We start from the raw sequence: 19,782 nt of genomic DNA on the forward strand, positions 1-19,782 counted from the left end.
CTTTGTAGGTTAGCAGTAACACCTTGAAATCAGCCCTTGCCTTAACAGGACGCCAGTGTAGGGAGGCTAGCACTGGAGTAATATGATAATTTTTGGGGGTTCTAGTCAGGATTCTAGCAGCTGTATTTAGCCCTAACTGAAGTTTATTTAGTGCTTTATTTAGTGCTTTATCCGGGTAGCCAGAAAGTAGAGCATTGCAGTAGTCTGTAGATGTAGATGTAAAAAAGCTGTCCTTGAAACAGTCCTGATATGTTCATCAAAAGAGAGATCAGGGTCCAGAGTAACGCTGAGGTCCTTCACAGTTTTATTTGAGACTACTGTACAACCATCAAGATTAATTGTCAGATTCAACAGAAGATCTCTTTGTTTCTTGGGACCTAGAACAAGCATCTTTCTTTTGTCCGAGTTTAAAAGTAGAACGTTTGCAGCCATCCACTTCCTTATGTCTGAAACACAGGCTTCTAGCGAGGAAAATTTTGGGGCTTCACCATGTTTCATTGAAATGTACAGCTGTGTGTCATCCGCATAGAGGTCAAATATATAGTGAAAACAATAGTGGTCCTAAAACGGAACCTTGAGGAACACCGAAATGTACAGTTGATTTGTTAGAGGACAAACCATTCACAGAGACAAACATATCTTTCCGACAGATAAGATCTAAACCAGACCCGAACTTGTCCGTGTAGACCAATTTGGGTTTTCAATCTCTCCAAAAGAATGTGGTGATTGATGGTATCAAAACAGCACTAAGGTCTAGGAGCACGAGGACAGATGCAGAGCCTCGGTCTGACGCCATTAAAAGGTAATTTACCACCTTCACAAGTGCAGTCTCAGTGCTATGATGGGGTCTAAAACCAGACTGAAGCATTTCGTATACATTGTTTGTCTTCAGGAAGGCAGTGAGTTGCTGCGCAACAGCTTTTTCAAAAAAAACAAATGTTTGATGGTTCGTCTGAGGGCATGGCTGGATTTCTTATAAGCATCCGTATTTGTGTCCCGCTCATTGAAAGCGGCACACTAACAAGCTCGGTGCGAATGTTGCCTGTAATCCATGGCTTCAGGTTGGGATATGTACGTATGGTCACTGTGGGGACGACGTTGTCAATGCACTTATTGATGAAACTGGTGACTGAGGTAGTATGCTCCGCAATGCGGTTGGATGAATCACGGAACATATTCCAGTGTCTGCTAGCAAAACAGTCCTCTAGCGTACATTTGACCGAGTCACCTAAACGTTCCTTTATTTATTTACCCAATTTCGTGGTTTCCAATTTTTGTGGGTCTTTGTGATTTCACAGCCAAGGCGGTGCAAGAAACCCTTTCGGTGAATGTATGTGTAGGGATGTATTTTGGAGTGGACTGTGATTGAAGAAGTGTGACGTGTTTTATTTTGTATGATTTCGTTTCACCCCATTCCCGAAATGTTAATTGTTTTGTTTCTTATTCAATAAACCATCCAGCTAGTGGCGGTAATGCACATTTAACTCCAACCGCCGTGAAACCCCATCGAAGAAGAACAAGACAACCAGATACATTGTGTCAGTAACAACAGTTAAGGCTCACATACGAGTAGGGGATCTAGCTACCTTAGCTAGAGGAAACGAAACCCACCCGATTAGTCTTTGACAGGAACAGCAATGGTCAAGATCACTTTCCTGTCCGTCGCGGGTCAGAAAGTCGAGAAGGAGGAGAATGATGGCGAAAAGACCGAAATTCTCATAACCCATCCGATGGTAAGTTAGTGATGCATTTTCGTTGTGGTTGCAACATGATATCGCTTTGTGTGCATTGCCCTTCGATAAAACAGAGCTAACTGGTGCTACTTCCAATAATTATTTAGTCGCGCGCGGTGGGTTCGTCAAGCGTCTGCGGTGCATTTTACTTGACATTTACTGGCACATTGAAGAACGCAGCAGGTGCTTTAGAACATTATTTGAGGTCAGAGCAGCCATTGCCATTTGGCAGGAAATAAAACGATGCTGTGCGGCTAACAAGCTATTTGTGGAAATGTCGGCACTTTGCCAAATAGCCGATTGAATGAACAAAGGGGCACTGCTAACATTACTATTGAACATAGTTAAGTGGATGTTCTTAGTCAAATTAGCTTTATCAACATCAGTTATTTAGGCAAACGTTAGGCTATGAGAATTGACCGATAAATTATTAGCTGTAAGAACCTAAACCAAGGAGTATCAAGTTGTTACTTTTGCTTTAAGCATAAACCTATAATGCTTGCTGTGGATTATGAAGAATTATTTCTTGGCAAATGTGAATGGATTACAAGAAAAGCATGTTTACCAAACACAGGCAGCAGACAAAATGGCAGATGGAGGTTACTACTGCTTGCCATGCAAGTTCATATTTCATAAGCAGCATCACTGTGCCATCAGTAGGCTACAGTTCTCAACTTGTGATGCAGTGGTTCTAGGAAAGCTTCGCTCCCCAGCATGCTGCAGTTTCAAATCTAATCAAATATGCTTTGCTTTTAGTCAGCCACTTGCAGACAGTAATGAGCTACAACTAAAGCCTTAGATGTGTATTTTATCAAAGGTTAGAAGGATGCATCTAAACCAATTAGGGTGTATGTCTGCCAGTTTTTATCTCAAGGGGAAGTTGGCAGTTGCCTATTGGCCATTATCTTCTATAGCGTTTGTTGGAAATGTAGACAGACCATTGTCATGTTCTCAGTCCATGTAAGGCCCTCCTATCTCAATCAGTAGGAAAGGAGAACACTGGTAGCTATCTGCCTCTGGGGAGCACAGACACATGCATGCATACATACATACATGCATACGCACAGACACCCACACACAGTGAAAATGATGTGTAGTCTATCCCTTCGTCCTTGTGCATTTTATCTCCTAGTTTATCCTTCAACACAGGTTGTCATAACACCAAGGTTTTTGGTTTGATAGTCTGTGAGCTGTTTTCAGATGCAGGCAATAGCAATGTCAGGAGAATTTCACTCCAAGTACCAGCTAAGAATAACTTGCTTTTTTGTCTCCTACGCTCAGAGCTCATCCTCCAGGATAAATGTACCTATCCACCCACGTAGTTGCACATATATACGGTAGAAAGCCAACCCGTGACACGCTGCCAACACACCGGTGGAGCGTGTGGCAGCGGCAGATGGGGTGAGAGACTGGGGGTGGCATTACTCTCCATCTTAGAAGTGCCACATTGCTAACCACTCTGTCATCCCTCTCTCTGCCACCCACGTTGCTGTTTCCCTGCTACAACATGCAGATTTATTCCACCTACCGTAACTATAGCTGCAGGTTTCAGGATTCACTTTTGTAGTCATCTTTCTATCTAAGAGCAGAAGCATAATACTCCTAACCCAACCTGACTTAGTCTGCCCTGTCTTGATGTGACCATAGAATATATGTGAAACACTAGCTGTGAGTATCCTTTTTACCTAGGAGGAGGAGGGGGGGTGATAATTAAGTAAGTAAGCCTTGGGCAAGAAAGCTTTGTCTGAGTTTGTTCATAGCGTGAGGCAGCTTGATGTAGAAGTACACACCCTGGACAGGACACTAGCCTGGTGTGATGTGTGTGTATTCATGTATGTGACCCTGTGTGTCTCCCTGTCAGGAGGATGATGAGGAGCTGGTTCTGCCTCTGCGCTCCCAGAGGTCTCCTCTGAACGGCCTATGTTGCCTGACCTCTGGCCTGGTGGTCTTCATGTCTGGCCTGGTGTTGGCCTCCATCTATGTCTATCGCTACTACTTCATACCCCAGGTACCTAGCATCTACATACAGTGTCTCAGTACAGTGACAGTATGAGACAACACTCTGATGATACCACTTAGGCCTATCCTCTATTGTCCTATCTTTTGATGTGGGATTTGTAAATGTGCTTCCTGGTGTAACTGCCTCTGATGGTGTTGTTGTTATGATCTACATTGGAGATTTTCCATTTGGTTATCAGCACGTTGGTCTTTCTATCCCAGTCGGGGATCATGAAACATTTAGTAATAGTAGAGACTGTGATAATGAAGATGATAGTTAGTGATAGCCTTGCTAACGGTTCCCCTGGGCCTTGACCTAGATCCCAGAGGAGAGTCTGTTCCACTGCAGGGTTCGTTATGAGGACTCAGTGTACGCCCCTCTGAGAGGCAGACAGGAGCTGGAGGAGAACGTGGGCATCTACCTGGAAGACAACTATGAGCAGATCAGCGTGCCTGTGCCCCATTTTGGAGGAAGTGACCCTGCTGACATCATCCACGACTTTCACAGGGTGAGGAGGACCGAGCACATGCACATGCAAACACACACCTCTCGTAGGATGGAGAGTCAATCAGCAAGTTTTTGGACATTATTTATTTGTTTTCTCTATGTCACCAGGGACTGACAGCCTACCATGACATCGCTTTGGACAAATGCTATGTCATCGAGCTCAATACCACCATCGTCATGCCCCCACGGAACCTCTGGGAACTGCTGGTCAATGTTAAGGTAACATAAGTCCTCTCTCTCTCTGGCTCTGTCTCTCTCTCTCTGTCTGTCTCTCGGTCTCTCTCTCTCTGTCTCTGTCTCTCTGTCTCTGCCTGTCTGTCTCTGCCTGTCTGAGATACCATCTCTCATATTCCACAACCTATTATGTTCTCTCTTCCTTCTGTCCCTCTCTCTCTCTCCCCCTCTGTCCCTCTCAATTAAATTCATAGGGCTTTATTGGCATGGGAAACATATGTTCACATTGTCACAGTAAGTGAAATAGATGATAAATGTGAAATGAACAATAAAAAAGTAACAGTAAACATTACACTCACAAAAGATCCAAAGTCATTGATACATTTCAATTGTCATAGTTTATATACAGTGTTGTAACAATGTGCAAATAGTTAAAGTAGAAAAGGGAAAATAAATCAACATAAATATGGGTTGTATTTACAATGTTTGTTCTTCACTGGTTGCCCTTTTCTTGTGGCAACAGGTCACACATCTTGCTGTTGTAATGGCACACTGTGGAATCGATCAAAATTGGATTTGTTTTCAAATTCTTTGTGGATCTGTAATCTGAGGGAAATGTGTGTCTCTATGGTCATACATTTGGCAGGAGGTTAGGAAGTGCAGCTCAGTTTCCACCTCATTTTGTGGTCAGTGTGCACATAGCCTGTCTTCTCTTGAGAGCCAGGTCTGCCTTTGGCTGCCTTTCTCAATAGCAAGGCTATGCTCACTGAGCCTGTACATAGTCAAAGCTTTCCTTATTTTGGGTCAGTCACAGTGGTCAGGTATTCTGCCACTGTGTACTCTCTGTTTAGGGCCAAAGAACATTTCTAGTTTGCTCTGTTTTTTTGCTAAATCTTTCCAATGTGTCAAGTAATTATATTTTTGTTTTCTCATGATTTGGTTGGGTCTAATTGTGTTGCTGTCCTGGGGCTCTGTGAGTTCTGTTTGTGTTTGTAAACCGAGCCTCAGGACCAGCTTGCTTAGGGGACTCTTCTCCAGGTCCATCTCTCTGTAGGTGATGGCTTTGTTATGGAAGGTTTGGGAATTGCTTCGTTTTAGGTGGTTGAAGAATATAACGTCTCTTTTCTGGATTTTGATCATTAGCGGGTATTGGCCTAATTCTGCTCTGCATGCATTATTTGGTGTTTTACATTGTAAACAGAGGATATTTTTTGTAGAATTCTGCATGTGGAGTGTCAGTTTGGTGTTTGTCTCATTTTGTGAATTCTTTGTTGGTGAGCGGACCCCAGACCTCACAACCATAAAGGGCAATGGGTTCTATAACTGAATCAAGTATTTTTAGTCAGATCCTACTTGGTATGTCAAATTTTATGCTCCTTTTGAGGGCCCTTCTTGCCTTGTCTCTCAGATCGTTCACAGCTTTGTGGAAGTTACCTGTGGTGAGGTAGGTAGAGGTGTGTATAGTTTTTTTGTGTGCTCTATGGCAACAGTGTCTAGATGGAATTTGAATTTGTGGTCCTATGAACTGGACCTTTTTTGGAACACCATTTTTTGTCTTACTGAGATTTACTGTCAGGCCCAGGTCTGACAGAATCTGTGCAGAAGATCTAGTTGCTGCTGTAGGCCCTCCTGGGTTGGACAGAAGTACCAGATCATCAGCAAACAGTGGACATTTGACTTCAGATTCTAGTAGGGTGAGGTCGGGGGCTGCAGACTGTTCTAGTGGCCTCGCCAATTTGTTGATATACAGTGCCTTCGGAAAGTATTCAGACCCCTTGACTTTTTCAACATTTTGTTACAGCCTTATTCTAAAATGCCCCATAATGACAACGTGAAAAGTTGATTTTCTTTTGTTGTAAGGTCCCACAGTTGACAGTGCATGTCAGAGCAAAAACCAAGCCATGAGGTTGAAGGAATTGTCTGTAGTGCTCCGAGACAGGATTGTGCCGAGGATCTGGGGAAGGGTACCAAAACATTTCTGCAGCATTGAAGGTCTCCAAGAACACAGTGGCCTCCATCATTCTTAATTAGAGGTTTGGAACCACCAAGACTCTTCCTAGAGCTGGCTGTCTGGCCAAACTGAACAATCCGGGGAGAAGGGCCTTGGTCAGGGAGGTGACCAAGAACCCGATGGTCACTCTGACAGAGCTCTGCAGTTCCTTTGTGGAGATGGTTGTCTTTCTGGAAGGTTCTCCCATCTCTGCAGCACTCCACAAATCAGGCCTTTATGGTAGAGTGGCCAGACGGAAGCCACTCTTCAGTAAAAGGCACATGACAGCCCGCTTGGAGTTTGCCAAAAGGCACCTAAAGGACTCTCTGACCATGAGAAACAAGATTCTGTGGTCGGATGAAACCAAGATTGACCTCTTTGACCTGAATGCCGAGCGTCATGTCTAGAGGAAACCTGGCACCATCCCTATGGCATGATGGTGGTAGCAGGTTCACCTTCTAACAGGACAACAACCCTAAGCACACTGCCAAGACAAAGCAGAAGTGGCTTCGGCACAAGTCTCTGAATGTCCTTGATTGGCCCAGCCAGAGCCCGGACTTGAACCTGTTCGAACATTTCTGGAGTGCAGCGACACTATCCAACCTGACAGTGCTTGAGAGGATCTGCAGAGAAGAATGGGAGAAACTCATACCCAAGAAGACTTGATGCTAATGTAAATGTGATATTTCAGTTTTATTTTTTATAAATTAGCAAACATTTCTAAAAACCTGTTTGCTTTGTCATTATGGTGTATTGTGTGTAGAAATTTTTGAACAAGGCTGTAACAAAATGGGGGAAACATCAAGGGTTCTGAATACTTTCCGAAGGCACTGTATATATGTGACTCACCACCTGGATTCGGTCTTATGTAGCAAAATGTGAAATGGTGTTTCCTACATTGCATAAAAGTAGAGACTCAGATCTACAAAATGGTATATCATAGACTGCATTTGAGGAACAATGGTAAAGTAATTCTGCTTTGGAAGTTGATCAACTTGTCAACTCACTTTTGAGAAAATGGCCTTTGAATGTTTTGGTATCTAGTGAAGAGCTCTTCTTTGTCTAAACCCATTCAGCATCGTTCACACCCTCTTTAGCTTTAGCCCTACCCATCTCGGAGCGCACACTTGATGCTCTGGCCGATGATTTGTTTACCTCTGGATAACATGAAAACAGCCTAACCAGCTCTGCTGGCAACATTTTAATTATGCTTTTTTGCAGACGTTTACTGACACTGGCCATATTCAACGGGTGTTGTACACGCGTCACGTAACGTTAGCTAACGAGCCAGCCAGCTAGCTAATGATAGCTAGTTAAACGACAATGAACAAAGTGCCAACAATGCCACATTGATGGGAGCTAACCAACCAGGTGCAATCAAATCAAAATCAAATGTATTTATATAGCCCTTCGTACATCAGCTGATATCTCAAAGTGCTGTACAGAAACCCACCCTAAAACCCCAAACAGCAAGCAATGCAGGTGTAGAAGCACGGTGGCTAGGAAAAACTCCCTAGACTGGCCAAAACCTAGGAAGAAACCTAGAGAGGAACCAGGCTATGAGGGGTGGCCAGTTCTCTTCTGGCTGTGCCGCGTGGAGATTATAACAGAACATGGCCAAGATGTTCAAATGTTCATAAATGACCAGCATGGTCCAATAATAATAAGGCAGAACAGTTGAAACTGGAGCAGCAGCACGGCCAGGTGGACTGGGGACAGCAAGGAGTCATCATGTCAGGTAGTCCTGAGGCATGGTTCTAGGGCTCAGGTCCTCAGAGAGAGAGAGAGAGGAAAAAAAACACTTACATTCACACAGGACACCGAATAGGACAGGAGAAGTACTCCAGATATAACAAACTGACCCTAGCCCTCCGACACATAAACTACTGCAGCATAAATACTGGAGGCTGAGACAGGAGGGGTCAGGAGACACTGTGGCCACATTCGAGGACACCCCCGGACAGGGCCAAACAGGAAGGATATAACCCCACCCACTTTGCCAAAGCACAGCCCCCACACCAATAGAGGGATATGCTAGCTAGCTAACATTAGGCTCTAACTTGGAAAGCAAACAGCTTTTTGGAAATTAATAATAATGTCTGCTAGTTAGCCAACCATCTAACATTAGCTTAAGACATATAACGTAAACTCGTACATCGCCTTGGTCCGTACAATTGCCCTTTTATTTTAGCGCCCCAAAAGCGTAATACTTCCAGATCAACTGTAATGTCAATACCATTGTAAAGCACAATTTCTCCCCTTTCCAACAGAATCAATTACATGACCTAAACGCTGCCCGTTTCTGCATAATTTAAGCAGACAATGAGCCCCGTCGGGTCTTTTTAAAAATGGCGGGTCTGGCAGCAAAACTAATGCGTGATAGTGAGAAGGAGAGATGTTGTGTGGGAAAATTGCTTTTTTTCACTCGATCTGTCCAACTTATCACCTTATCACCTCTAAAATGTAAATAAAACACTATAAAGAGTTTATATAATGTGTCATTACATACCTATTTGAAGGTTTGTGTCGAATTTGAATTGGGTTTTTGGGCGGTGCTAAAGTGATCTTAGAAGTTAACAGCGGCTTTGAGAATGATGATCGCATGCAATGATGATGAAAAAAATTACTAGGTACCCCCCCTTACCCCCGTCACTGTCCATTTCTTGTTTTTAAAGGATGATAGAAGTGCTACACCTGGTGGAGAGAGATTGTAAGACAGAAATAGTTGCTTTATGCGTTCTGTACGTTACGACATGACACATCACGATGTAACGGAGGGTCAGTTTTTTTTTCTACTTTTCTCCAATACTATAGAGCAATTACCATGTCGATCAACGCTTGAATAGAAACCGATTTTGACGTCAACACAGTCGCTACCGTCCCATTAGTTTTCTTTGTAGCCTCGTTTGAATGTTGCGGTTGCGCACATTTGTTTGAGATCACACACACAACGTTAGCTAACGACCCAGACAGCTAACAACAATGAACAAAGTGTCAACAATGCCACCGTGCTGGGAGCTAACCAACCAGGTACAATATTAGCTAGCTTTAACTAGAAAAGCACACGGCTCTGGGAAGGTCTATCTATACCTGTTGTATTCAATGCATGTGACACAAAAACTTGATTTGAAAAAAGATTGGAGTAGTGGTTTATCCATCTCCGTTTTGGATAGATAACTTTTCGTGTTGTTTGTTAAGTGTAACCACGGTCTATAGATTCTTCAGTTACATTTAGCTGATTTCTGACGTGCTGTTCCTTCTTTTCCCGTTGTGTATTTCTATATTGTTTTAGTGATTCACCATAGCGAAGGCGTAGGCTCAGGTTTTCTGGGTCTCTGTTTTTGGTTGGATAGGTTTCTGAATTTCATTCTTAGGTTTTTACATTGTTCATCAAACCATTTGTCATTGTTGTTAATGTTCTTAGGCTGTCCTCTTGAAATTGTTAGATTTGATAGGAAAGCAGAGGTCAAATATACTGTTTAGGTTTTCTACTGGTAAGTTTACACCTTCACTATTACAGTGAAATGTTTTGTCCAGGAAGTTATCTGAAAGTGATTGAATTAGTTGTTTTTTAGTAGGTTTCTATACCACTTTCCTTCCATCTATAGCATTTCTTAATATTGTGCAGTTCCTTTGGCTTTGATGCCTCAGGATTGAGTATTGCTCTGTTCAGTAGACTGTTATCTTGATGTGATCTGGTAGAGGTGTCAGTGGGCTGACTGTGAATGCTCTGAGAGATTGGGTTGAGGTCAGTGATAAAGTAATTTACAGTACTACTGCCAAGGGATGAGCTATTGGTGTACCTACCATAGGAGTCTCCTTGAAGCCTACCATTGACTATGTACAGACCCAGCGTGTGACAGAGCTGACAGGAGTTGTGACCTGTTTTGTCATAGTTGTGTGTAGGGGGGCATATTTGGGAGGGAATGCTGTCACCTCCAGGTAGGTGTTTGTCCCCCTGTGTGTTGAGGGTGTCAGGTTCTTGTCCAGTTCTGTCATTTAGGTTACCACAGACTAGTACATGTCCCTGGGTCTGGAAATGGTTTATCTCCCCCTCTAAGATGGGCAAACATGTCTTCATTAAAGTATGGGGTATCTATTGGGGGGATATAGGTAGCACACACAAGGAAATGTTTCTCTGTTGAGATTAATTTCTAGCCAGATGTAAAATGTTCCTGTTTTTACAAATTTTACCGAGTCTCTTCCCTGTTTCACACTTGGTAGTTTGGTGGATGGGACTACCAACTCTCTGTAACCTAGGGGGCAACCAGTGGGTCCATTTCCTCTATACCATGTTTGTTGTAGGATGACGATATCTTTATTTCCAATTTATTTGATGAAGTCTGGGTTCTTTCTCTCTCCTGTCCCTTCTCTTTTTCTCTTTCTGAATTCTAACCCTGTCTACCTCCCCCTCTCTGTCTTTTAGAAGGGGACGTACCTTCCCCAGACCTACATTATCCAGGAGGAGATGGTTGTGACGGGGAAGGTTCATAACATGCGCCAGCTGGGGCCCTTCATCTACCGCCTGTGTAACGGCAAGGACACATACCGCCTGAAGCGCCACGCCCGCAGACGTAGGTTGGGGAGAGGTGATGGGGAGGTTCAGAGCCTTGTATAGGGTTGTGGGAGTCACTCAGGGTCTGAATGGTCCACCTACAGTGCCTTGCAAAAGTATTCATACCCCTTGGCATTTTTCCTATTTTGTTGCATTACAAACTGTAATTTAAATGGATTTTTATTTGGATTTCATGTAATGGACATACACAAAATAGGCCAAATTGGTGAAGTAAAAGAAATAAAAAGATACTTGTTTAAAAACATTCTAAAAAATAAAATTTTAAAAGTGGTGCGTACATATGTAAGATCCTAAATAAGCCCCTAAATAAGATCTGGTGCAACCAATTACCTTCAAAAGCCACATAATTAGTTAAAGTCCCCCTGTGTGCCATCTAAGTGTCACATGATCTCAGTATATATACACCTGTTCCAAACGGCCCCAGAGTCTGCAACACCGCTAAACAAGGGGCACAACCAAGCAAGCGCCACCATGAAGACCAAGGAGCTCTCCAAACAGGTCATGGACAAAGTTGTGGAGAAGTACAGATCAGGGTTGAGTTATAAAACAATATCAGACACTTTGAACATCCCACATAGCACCTTTTAAATCCTTTATATAAAAAATGAAGAATATGGGAACACAACAAACCTGCCAAGACGGCCACCCACCAAATCTCACAGACCAGGCAAGGAGGGAATTAATCAGAGAGGCAACAAAGAGACAAAAGATAACCCTGATGGAGCTGCAAAGCTCCATGGTGGAGATTGGAGTATCTGTCCAAAGGACCACTTTAAGCCGTACACTCCACAGAGTTGGGCTTTAAGGAAGGGAAGAGTGGCCATAAAAAAAAGTAATTGCTCAAAGAAAAAAAGAAGCAACCATGTTTGGTGTTTGCCAAGAGCCATGTGGGAGACTCCCCAAACATATGGAAGAAGGATCTCTGGTCAGATGAGACTAAAATTGAGCTTTTTGACTATCAAGGAAAACACTATGTCTGGCACAAATCCAACACCTCATCACCCTGAGAACACCATGCTGTGGGGATGTTTTTCATCGGCAGGGACTGGGAAACTGGTCAGAATTGAAGGAATGATGGATGGTGCTAAATACACGGAAATTCTTGAGGGAAACCTGTTTTCACTTTTCCAGAGATTTGAGACTGGGTCGGCGGTTCACCTTCCAGCAGGACAATGACCCGAAGCATACTGCTAAAGCAACACTCAAGTGGTTTAAGGGGAAACATTTAAATGTATTGGAATGGCCTAGTCAAAGCCCAGACTTCAATCCAATTGAGAGTCTGTGATATGACTTGGATTGCTGTACACCAACTTGAAGGAGATAGAGCAGTTTTGCCTTGAAGAATGGGCACAAATTCCAGTGGCTAGATGTGCCAAGCTTATAGAGACACCCCAAGAGGCTTGCAGCTGTAATTGCTGCAAAAGGTGGCTCTACAAAGTATTGACTTGGTTGGTGAATAGTAGAGGGCGACCAATTTATGATTTTTCAACACGGATACCGATTATTGGTGGACCAAAAAAAGTCGATGTTGATTTTTTTATTTTTTTTTACATTAAAAAAAAAAACATAATAAAAATAAAACATTAAAATGGTAATAATGACAATTACAACAATACTGAATGAACATATTTTAACTTAATATAATACATCAATAAAATCTATTTAGCCACAAATAAATAATGAAACATGTTCAATTTGGTTTAAATAATGCAAAAACAAAGTGTTGGAGAAGAAAGTAAAAGTGCAATATGTGCCATGTAAGAAAGCTAACGTTTAAGTTCCTTGCTCAGAACATGACAACATATGAAAGCTGGTGGTTCCTTTTAACATGAGTCTTCAATATTCCCAGGTAAGAAGTTTTAGGTTGTAGTTATAGTAAATATAGGACTATTTCTCTCTCTACCATTTGTATTTCATATGCAGTACCTTTTTGACTATTGGATGTTCTTATAGGCACTTTAGTATTGCCAGTGTAACAGTATAGCTTCCGTCCCTCTCCTCGCCCCTACCTGGGCTCAAACCAGGAACACATCGACAACAGCCACCCTCGAAGCAGCGTTACCCATGCAGAGCAAGGAGAATAACTACTCCAAGTCTCAGAGCGAGTGACGTTTGCAACGCTATTAGCGCTCACCCCGCTAACTAGCTAGCCATTTCACATCGGTTACACCAGCCTAATCTTGGGAGTTGATGGGCTTGAAGTCATAAACAGCGCAATGCTTGAAGCACAGCAAAGAGCTGCTGGCAAAACACACAAGTGCTGTTTGAATGAATGCTTACGAGCCTGCTGGTGCCTACCATCGCTCAGTCAGACTGCTCTATCAAATCATAGACTTAATTATAACATAATAACACACATAAATATGATCCTTAGGTCATTAATATGGTCGAATCCGGAAACTATCATCTCGAAAACAAGACGTTTATTCTTTCAGTGAAATAGGGAACCTTTCCGTATTTTATCTAACGAGTGGCATCCATAAGTCTAAATATTGCTGTTACATTGCACAACCTTCAATGTTATGTCATAATAATGTAAAATTCTGGCAAATTAGGCTGCCCAAACTGTTGCATATACACTGACTCTGCGTGCAAGGAACTCAAGAGAAGTGACACAATTTCACCTGGTTAATATTGCCTGCTAACCTGGATTTCTTTTAGCTAAATATGCAGGTTTAAAAATATATACTTCTGTGTATTGATTTTAAGAAAGGCATTGATGTTTATGGTTAGGTAGACATTGGAGCAAGGACTCCTTTTTCGCGAATACGCACCGCATCGATTATATGCAACGCAGAACACGCTAGATAAACTAGTAATATCATCAACCGTGTATAGTTAACTAGTTAGTGATTGATTGTTTTTTATAAGATAAGTTTAATGCTAGCAAGCAACTTACCTTGGCTTACTGCATTCGCGTAACAGGCAGGCTCCTCGTGGAGTGCAGTGAGAGGCAGGTGGTTAGAGCATTGGACTAGTTAACTGTAAGGTTGCAAGATTGAATCCCCGAGCTGACAAGGAAAAAATCAGTGGGTCTGCCCCTGAACAAGGCAGTTAACCCACCGTTCCTAGGCCGTCATTGAAAATAAGAATGTGTTCTTAACTGACTTGCCTAGTTAAATAAAGATTAAATAAAGGTGTAAAAATTTTTTTTTTAACTTGAAATCGGCCATATTCAATCGGCCATATTTAATCGGCCATATTTAATCGGTTGACCTTTAGTGAAGTTATACACGCTCATGTTTACATGTTTTTTTTTGTTATTTCTTGTTTCCCAATAAAAAAAATGTTGCGTCTTCAAAGTGGTAGGCATGTTGTGTAAATCAAATGATACAAACCCCCCCAAAAATACATTTTAATTCAAGGTTAAGTCAACAAAATAGGAAAAAAGCCAAGGGGGTGAATACTTTCGCAAGCCACTGTATTCTCTTGTCTAATAAAAGTCTTTCACTGTCTGACTTGTAGGCATCAACAAACGGGAAGCGGCGAACTGCCATCGCATCCGCCACTTTGAGAACACGTTTGTGGTTGAGACGGTCATCTGTGATGGAGCATAAACTGTCATGAACGTCGGGCACGACACCCTAAGGCACAGCCACCTCTCTATCCACTGTAGCCACTGTAGCGCATCCCTGTGTAGATATTTTGAATTACGTTTCAGCTGCACTTTAACTATGGTTTTGTTCCTTTGTTGATACGTTTTACTGTCTCTTTAAAATAAAAAAAACACTGTTCATTTTTGTACTTGTCAGTAGTGATGTTTTCCTTGTGTTTCCTGGCTGCAATAATACATGTTTTTCTCTGTGATTTACCTTGGATTAAATAGTTTCATGTAGCAGAACCCCTAAGCCTATTATGATGGGGGGGTCGATTTAAGAGAATTTTGTGACGCCTCGGTTGTCTGGGAAGACAACCATTTTCATGTGTTGTCAATGTGAGTGTAATTGATTTCCCTGCTCTTGAAATTACTGCTCGTCCCTGTTAGTTTTGTAACAGGACCCTGTGCTAAGGCAAGAAATCCTGTTCCTCAGCAAACACCCTACCTAATGTTGTGCAGCATCGCTTTCTCGATCTTTGTCTCAGTGTTTCTGTCACTGCACCCCTCTTGCTTCTCTCTTTCACCTGGTCTGTCTTCTTCTTTAGCTCAGTCACCCTACCAGACTAAAGTTGTTTTTTTTAAATGTGAATGTCAGTTTAAGAACCAGTGTCCCTACGAAGTGAGGTAGACAAATTAGCCATTATTAGTCTTTGCATGTTTGCACCTGCATTGTAAGTAAAGTCTAGAATGTACATGACATGAAATACTTGCTCTTTACTTACTGTGTGCAGTTATATGTAATATTATACCAGATTATTTCTAGCCAAGCTGCCCATAAAAGAAAGTTGCTCCCACCTTTTCCATATGAAAGCATCAAAGAAAGTTGCTTCCTCCATTTTAATGCCCCTCTTATCACCTCTTCATTATTTGGTCTTTCTTTCTGGGGAGGTTGAGCCTCTCCCACTTCATTTGCACTCTTTATCAATGCTTCTGTGAGTCATTCTCGTAGAATTCTGTCTTGATTTTCCCCCCTGCATGTGTGTTTTCTCTGTAAGGAAAAACTGCGCTGTTAGAATCTTTTATAAAAGCATGTTTAAAGCCTTGGTCCAGAGTCAGAGACTGGACTAAAGTATTGACTGCTGTAAGGGAGCTTATATCTGTTCATCTATACCTTAGACTGGTCTGTATATTTTGTCTGCGGGTGAAGTCTTATCTGTGAATAAAGTAGTTAAACACCCGGGGGCTTCTGTCCTTTCTTTCTAAATAAATGATAGTTGTTACTATATTGTGGGCATCATTGGGACATTTCGCTGTCCCGGTTCTCTTTGGTTCTGTGTATGTGCCACCAGCCTTGTTTCATTGTCTGGAGGTAATGGATCCTATCCTGTGTCAGTGGGTGAACATGTGAAACCAGACTGTCCTACAGTATATAGGTTTAAGTGGACAGCTGTGGTATGATATGAGGTGTCTTTTAGTAAGGTAAAGTGTAAACAAATCTCATGCACTGACCTGTTTGGGCATAGTGGGAAAGTATGTTATTTTCAGACAGTTAATTGAGCTGTGTGACCTAGTTTTTATACATGGAAAAAGAGGACATGAGGAAAAGGAGATCTTTGTAGGTCCCAGCTAACTTCTACATGTCACTCCCTTTAGGGCAGCACAAGATGTAGAGCCTTTTAGACCACATATTTCACATAGCCTATATCCAGTCAACATACATTGCTTGATTAGAGTTTTCTTAGGCCCAAAGACATTATCTTTTGTAAGATAGGGGCTTTTCGCAGATACCACCATTTCGATTCCCCTTTTCTGATGGTTGAGGGATAAGCGTTGTAAAGGAGTGACCCCACCTGTTGGAAGACAATGGCTCAAAGGATGAATTTGTTTGCAAGCCATCTTTACACTGGCTTTCCTGTACTAAACTCCATAGTGACTCCTTATAGTCTGTCATATAGCGTGGACACAGATGCCCCTCCATGTGGCAGGGCTCTGAGCTGTTGGATGGTTGCTGCTGCCTGCCTGGCTCCTCAGCCAGGATCCTCATGAATTATCAACAAATTCACATGACTGTCTGATGTTTGAACCACTCAACAGTGGGAAATGCACCCGGCCCTACATGTGGATGAAAGCAGAATTGAAAGCCTTAGTTATTGTCAGTACTTTTGGAAAAGGGACTGTAGTCAATGAACAAAACCTACATTCAGTAAATGTCAATGACTTCAGTCTTATTAACGATCAAAATCACAAAGATACGGTTTTAAAGTGTTTATTAAATAAAACTATTATATGAGCACATCTTAAAAGTACAGATGGGTGCAATTCAACTTACAGAAGAAGAGATTAACTGTTACAAAACAAGAAAACAAATGCCATTTGGCAAAATAGAATTGAACATTTAACTATAAATTGTGGAATATTTAGGAACACATGTTGACGCAGTTACCTCAAACTATCTTCACCGGTAGTCGTTTCTCACTGTGTCCTCCCTAATCTACTTTCATGTGATCTGGCCAGTGAAACCTCTATGTCAGAACGCTCTTTCGTCTTCCAGAAAGCATCTAAAGAGAAGTAGTACAACAGTGGATCTAGACAACAGTTGATGCTGGCCAGACAGAACATGGGCATGATAGCCTGCTTGATTTTGAGAATCAGCACTATGGAGGAGGGCAGGAAGAAGACAATAAACATCAGAAGGTTGATGGTGAAGATCAGCATGACATTCATCTTATTGTTGACCATGGCAGCATCGCTGAGGTGCCTGTGTAGCGTCCAGGACACCATGGTGGTGGAGACCACGTTGACCCCCAGCATGGCGAACACCAGCCCAAACTGCACGTAACCAGCTATCTGCACATTCAAGTCACATTCTTGAGTAAACTCAAAGCATTTGTCAGTGGCATTACAGCTCTTCATCTGACTGATGAAGTAGAGGGCCTCTGGGATGTTGACTGCCACGATCAAGACCCAGATGAAGACACAGGCCTTCCAGGCATTGGTGGTGGTGCGGATGTGGCGGGTTCTTAGAGGGTAGACCACAGCCAGCAGCCTGTCCAGGCCAATGAATGTGATGAAGACGGCGCTGGAGCGGATGTTGTTGCGGAACAGCATGGTGGTGGCCGTGCAGGCCTGGATGCCCAGGGGCCAGGTGCCTGTGGTGTAGAAGTAGACCCGGGTGGGCAGGGAGAGCACCAGCAGCAGGTCTGACAGAGCCAGGTGGCTCATGAAGACCGTGCTGGAGGATTTGAGGCCGTGGCGGCGTAGCAGAATCCACAGTGACACAGCGTTGAGCGGCAGGCCCAGCACCATCACACAGCCGTACACCGCGGCAGAGACTGTATACACTGCACTCACACAACTTAGCTCCGGAGCGCTGTCCTCTAAGGTATCGTTGGTGTTGTTCATGGTGCTGTACTGTATCTCTGCTCCTTTTAAGACAGACGCAGCTGTGTGTGTCTGTGCGTGTGAACTGAAAAGAGACAGAAACCACGACAAACCAGCAACTCAGTGCTCTGGTTTCCACTTCCTGGCAGAGCGGTCTGTATGAAGTTTGAGCTGTTCTTAACTCTGTTTTTGAAATAACAGTGTTGAAATAGGTGTTGAAACAGGAAGTGAGGGTACTTTTTTCCTTCTCAGCAAGGGCCTCCCATTCTATCTGCTAATCTGTTTGAAGACTCTTGATAACATGAATCCTTTCTGAGTAACAAGTTCAAATGAGTCAGTAAAATACTACTTGAGTAAAAGTCTAAAAGTAGTTGGTTTTAAATATATCTAAGTATGAAAAGTACATGTAATTGCTCAAATATACTTAAGTATCAAAGTAAAAGTGTAAATCATTTAATTCCTTATATTAAGCAAACCAGACGGCAGCATTTTCTTGTGTTTTCAATTTACAGATTTCCAGAGGCACTCAACACTCAGACATAATTTAGAAACAAAACATTTGTGTTTGTGAGCCACCAGATCATAGGCAGTAGGACTGACCAAGGATGTTCTCTTGATAAGTGAGTGAATTGGACCATTTTCCTGTCCTGCTAAGCATTGTAAATGTAACGAGTACTTTTGGGTGTCAGGGAAAATTTATGGAGTAAGAAGTACATTATTTTCTTTAGGAATGTAGTGAAGTAAAAGTAGTCAAAAATATAAATAGTATAGTAAAGTACAGATACCCCAAAAAACTATTTACTGTAAGTAGTACTTTAAAGTAATTTTACTGACGTACTTTACACCACTGCTAGATTGAGAGAGGGTGGATTACATCTGAGCAGTCCATATCTGAACAATGTATAATTATGTATATGCTTCAATTCAGAATGAATAAATTACAAGACTCATTGTTGTAAATCCCATGCCTTTTGTTGATCAGATTAGTTAAGAGTTAGATATGCCCTCTGAAATATTCTGTGGAACCTCTATGGATCTCAGCCTCCTAAAGGGCAATACTTGAATGAGGTCACAGGTGTGATGAGTGAGAATACAACAGAACATTAACTTGAAGGTTGGATGATTGATTTGAAAATGTGTTGGCTAGTGTTGGGTTCTGAGAATATGAAATATACTTATTCATGTCACTGATGGAGTGCTGAGGTATAGAGGGTCTACACCAGAAGTTAATGGTTATAGGAGGAAGGTAAGTTGTGGCCAAAAGTTTTGAGAATGACACAAATATTAAATGCCACAAAGTTTGCTGCTTCAGTGTCTTTAGATATTTTTGTCAGATGTTACTATGGAATACTGAAGTATAATTACAAGCATTTCATAAGTGTTAAAGGCTTTTATTGACAATTACACTAAGTTGATACAAAGAGTCAATATTTGCAGTGTTGACCCTTCTTTTTCAAGACCTCTGTAATCCACCCTGGCATTCTGTCAATTAACTTCTGGGCCACACACTGATGGCAGCCCATTCTTGCATAATCAATGCTTGGAGTTTGTCAGAATTTGTGAGGTTTTGTTTATCCACCCGCCTCTTGACGATTGACCACAAGTTCTCAATGGGATTAAGGTCTGGGGGGTTTCCTGGCCATGGACCCAAAATATTGATGTTTTGTTCCCCGAGCCACTTAGTTATCACTTTTGCCTTATGGCAAGGTCCTCCATCATGCTGGAAAATGCATTGTTCGTCACCAAACTGTTCCTGGATGGTTTGGAGAAGTTGCTCTCGGAGGATGTGTTGGTACCATTCTTTATTCATGGCTGTGTTCTTAGGCAAAATTGTGAGAGCCCACTCCCTTGGCTGAGAAGCAACCACACATGGATGGTCTCAGG

The 19,782-nt window shown here is 42.3% G+C and overlaps 2 protein-coding genes across 2 annotated transcripts; one reads left to right on the forward strand and one right to left on the reverse strand.

Annotated features, from left to right (window-relative positions):
* The first annotated feature begins 812 nt into the window (after positions 1–812).
* Positions 813–15,754, forward strand: LOC110507957 (integral membrane protein 2C). The gene is made up of 6 exons (XM_021588383.3): positions 813–1,733; positions 3,595–3,741; positions 4,052–4,240; positions 4,348–4,458; positions 10,830–10,977; positions 14,445–15,754. The coding sequence occupies exons 1-6, from the start codon at positions 1,638–1,640 to the stop codon at positions 14,534–14,536; spliced, it is 783 nt and encodes a 260-aa protein (XP_021444058.3). The 5' UTR covers positions 813–1,637; the 3' UTR covers positions 14,537–15,754.
* A 1,013-nt stretch (positions 15,755–16,767) lies between these two features.
* Positions 16,768–18,094, reverse strand: lpar5b (lysophosphatidic acid receptor 5b). Its single transcript, XM_021588382.3, has one exon. The coding sequence runs from the start codon at positions 17,917–17,919 to the stop codon at positions 16,990–16,992; it is 930 nt and encodes a 309-aa protein (XP_021444057.3). The 5' UTR covers positions 17,920–18,094; the 3' UTR covers positions 16,768–16,989.
* Positions 18,095–19,782: the final 1,688 nt, after the last annotated feature.

Source organism: Oncorhynchus mykiss, chromosome 27, assembly GCF_057628025.1.
Source record: "Oncorhynchus mykiss isolate SJ-2025 chromosome 27, ASM5762802v1, whole genome shotgun sequence".
NCBI classification, from domain to species: domain Eukaryota; kingdom Metazoa; phylum Chordata; class Actinopteri; order Salmoniformes; family Salmonidae; genus Oncorhynchus; species Oncorhynchus mykiss.

Coding starts and splice junctions, on each gene's coding strand:
- LOC110507957 (XM_021588383.3), top strand. CDS start 1,638: ATGGTCAAGATCACTTTCCTGTCCGTCGCGGGTCAGAAAGTCGAGAAG. Junction 1,734..3,594: donor TTCTCATAACCCATCCGATG/GTAAGTTAGTGA, acceptor TCTCCCTGTCAG/GAGGATGATGAGGAGCTGGT. Junction 4,459..10,829: donor AACTGCTGGTCAATGTTAAG/GTAACATAAGTC, acceptor TCTGTCTTTTAG/AAGGGGACGTACCTTCCCCA.
- lpar5b (XM_021588382.3), bottom strand. CDS start 17,919: ATGAACAACACCAACGATACCTTAGAGGACAGCGCTCCGGAGCTAAGT.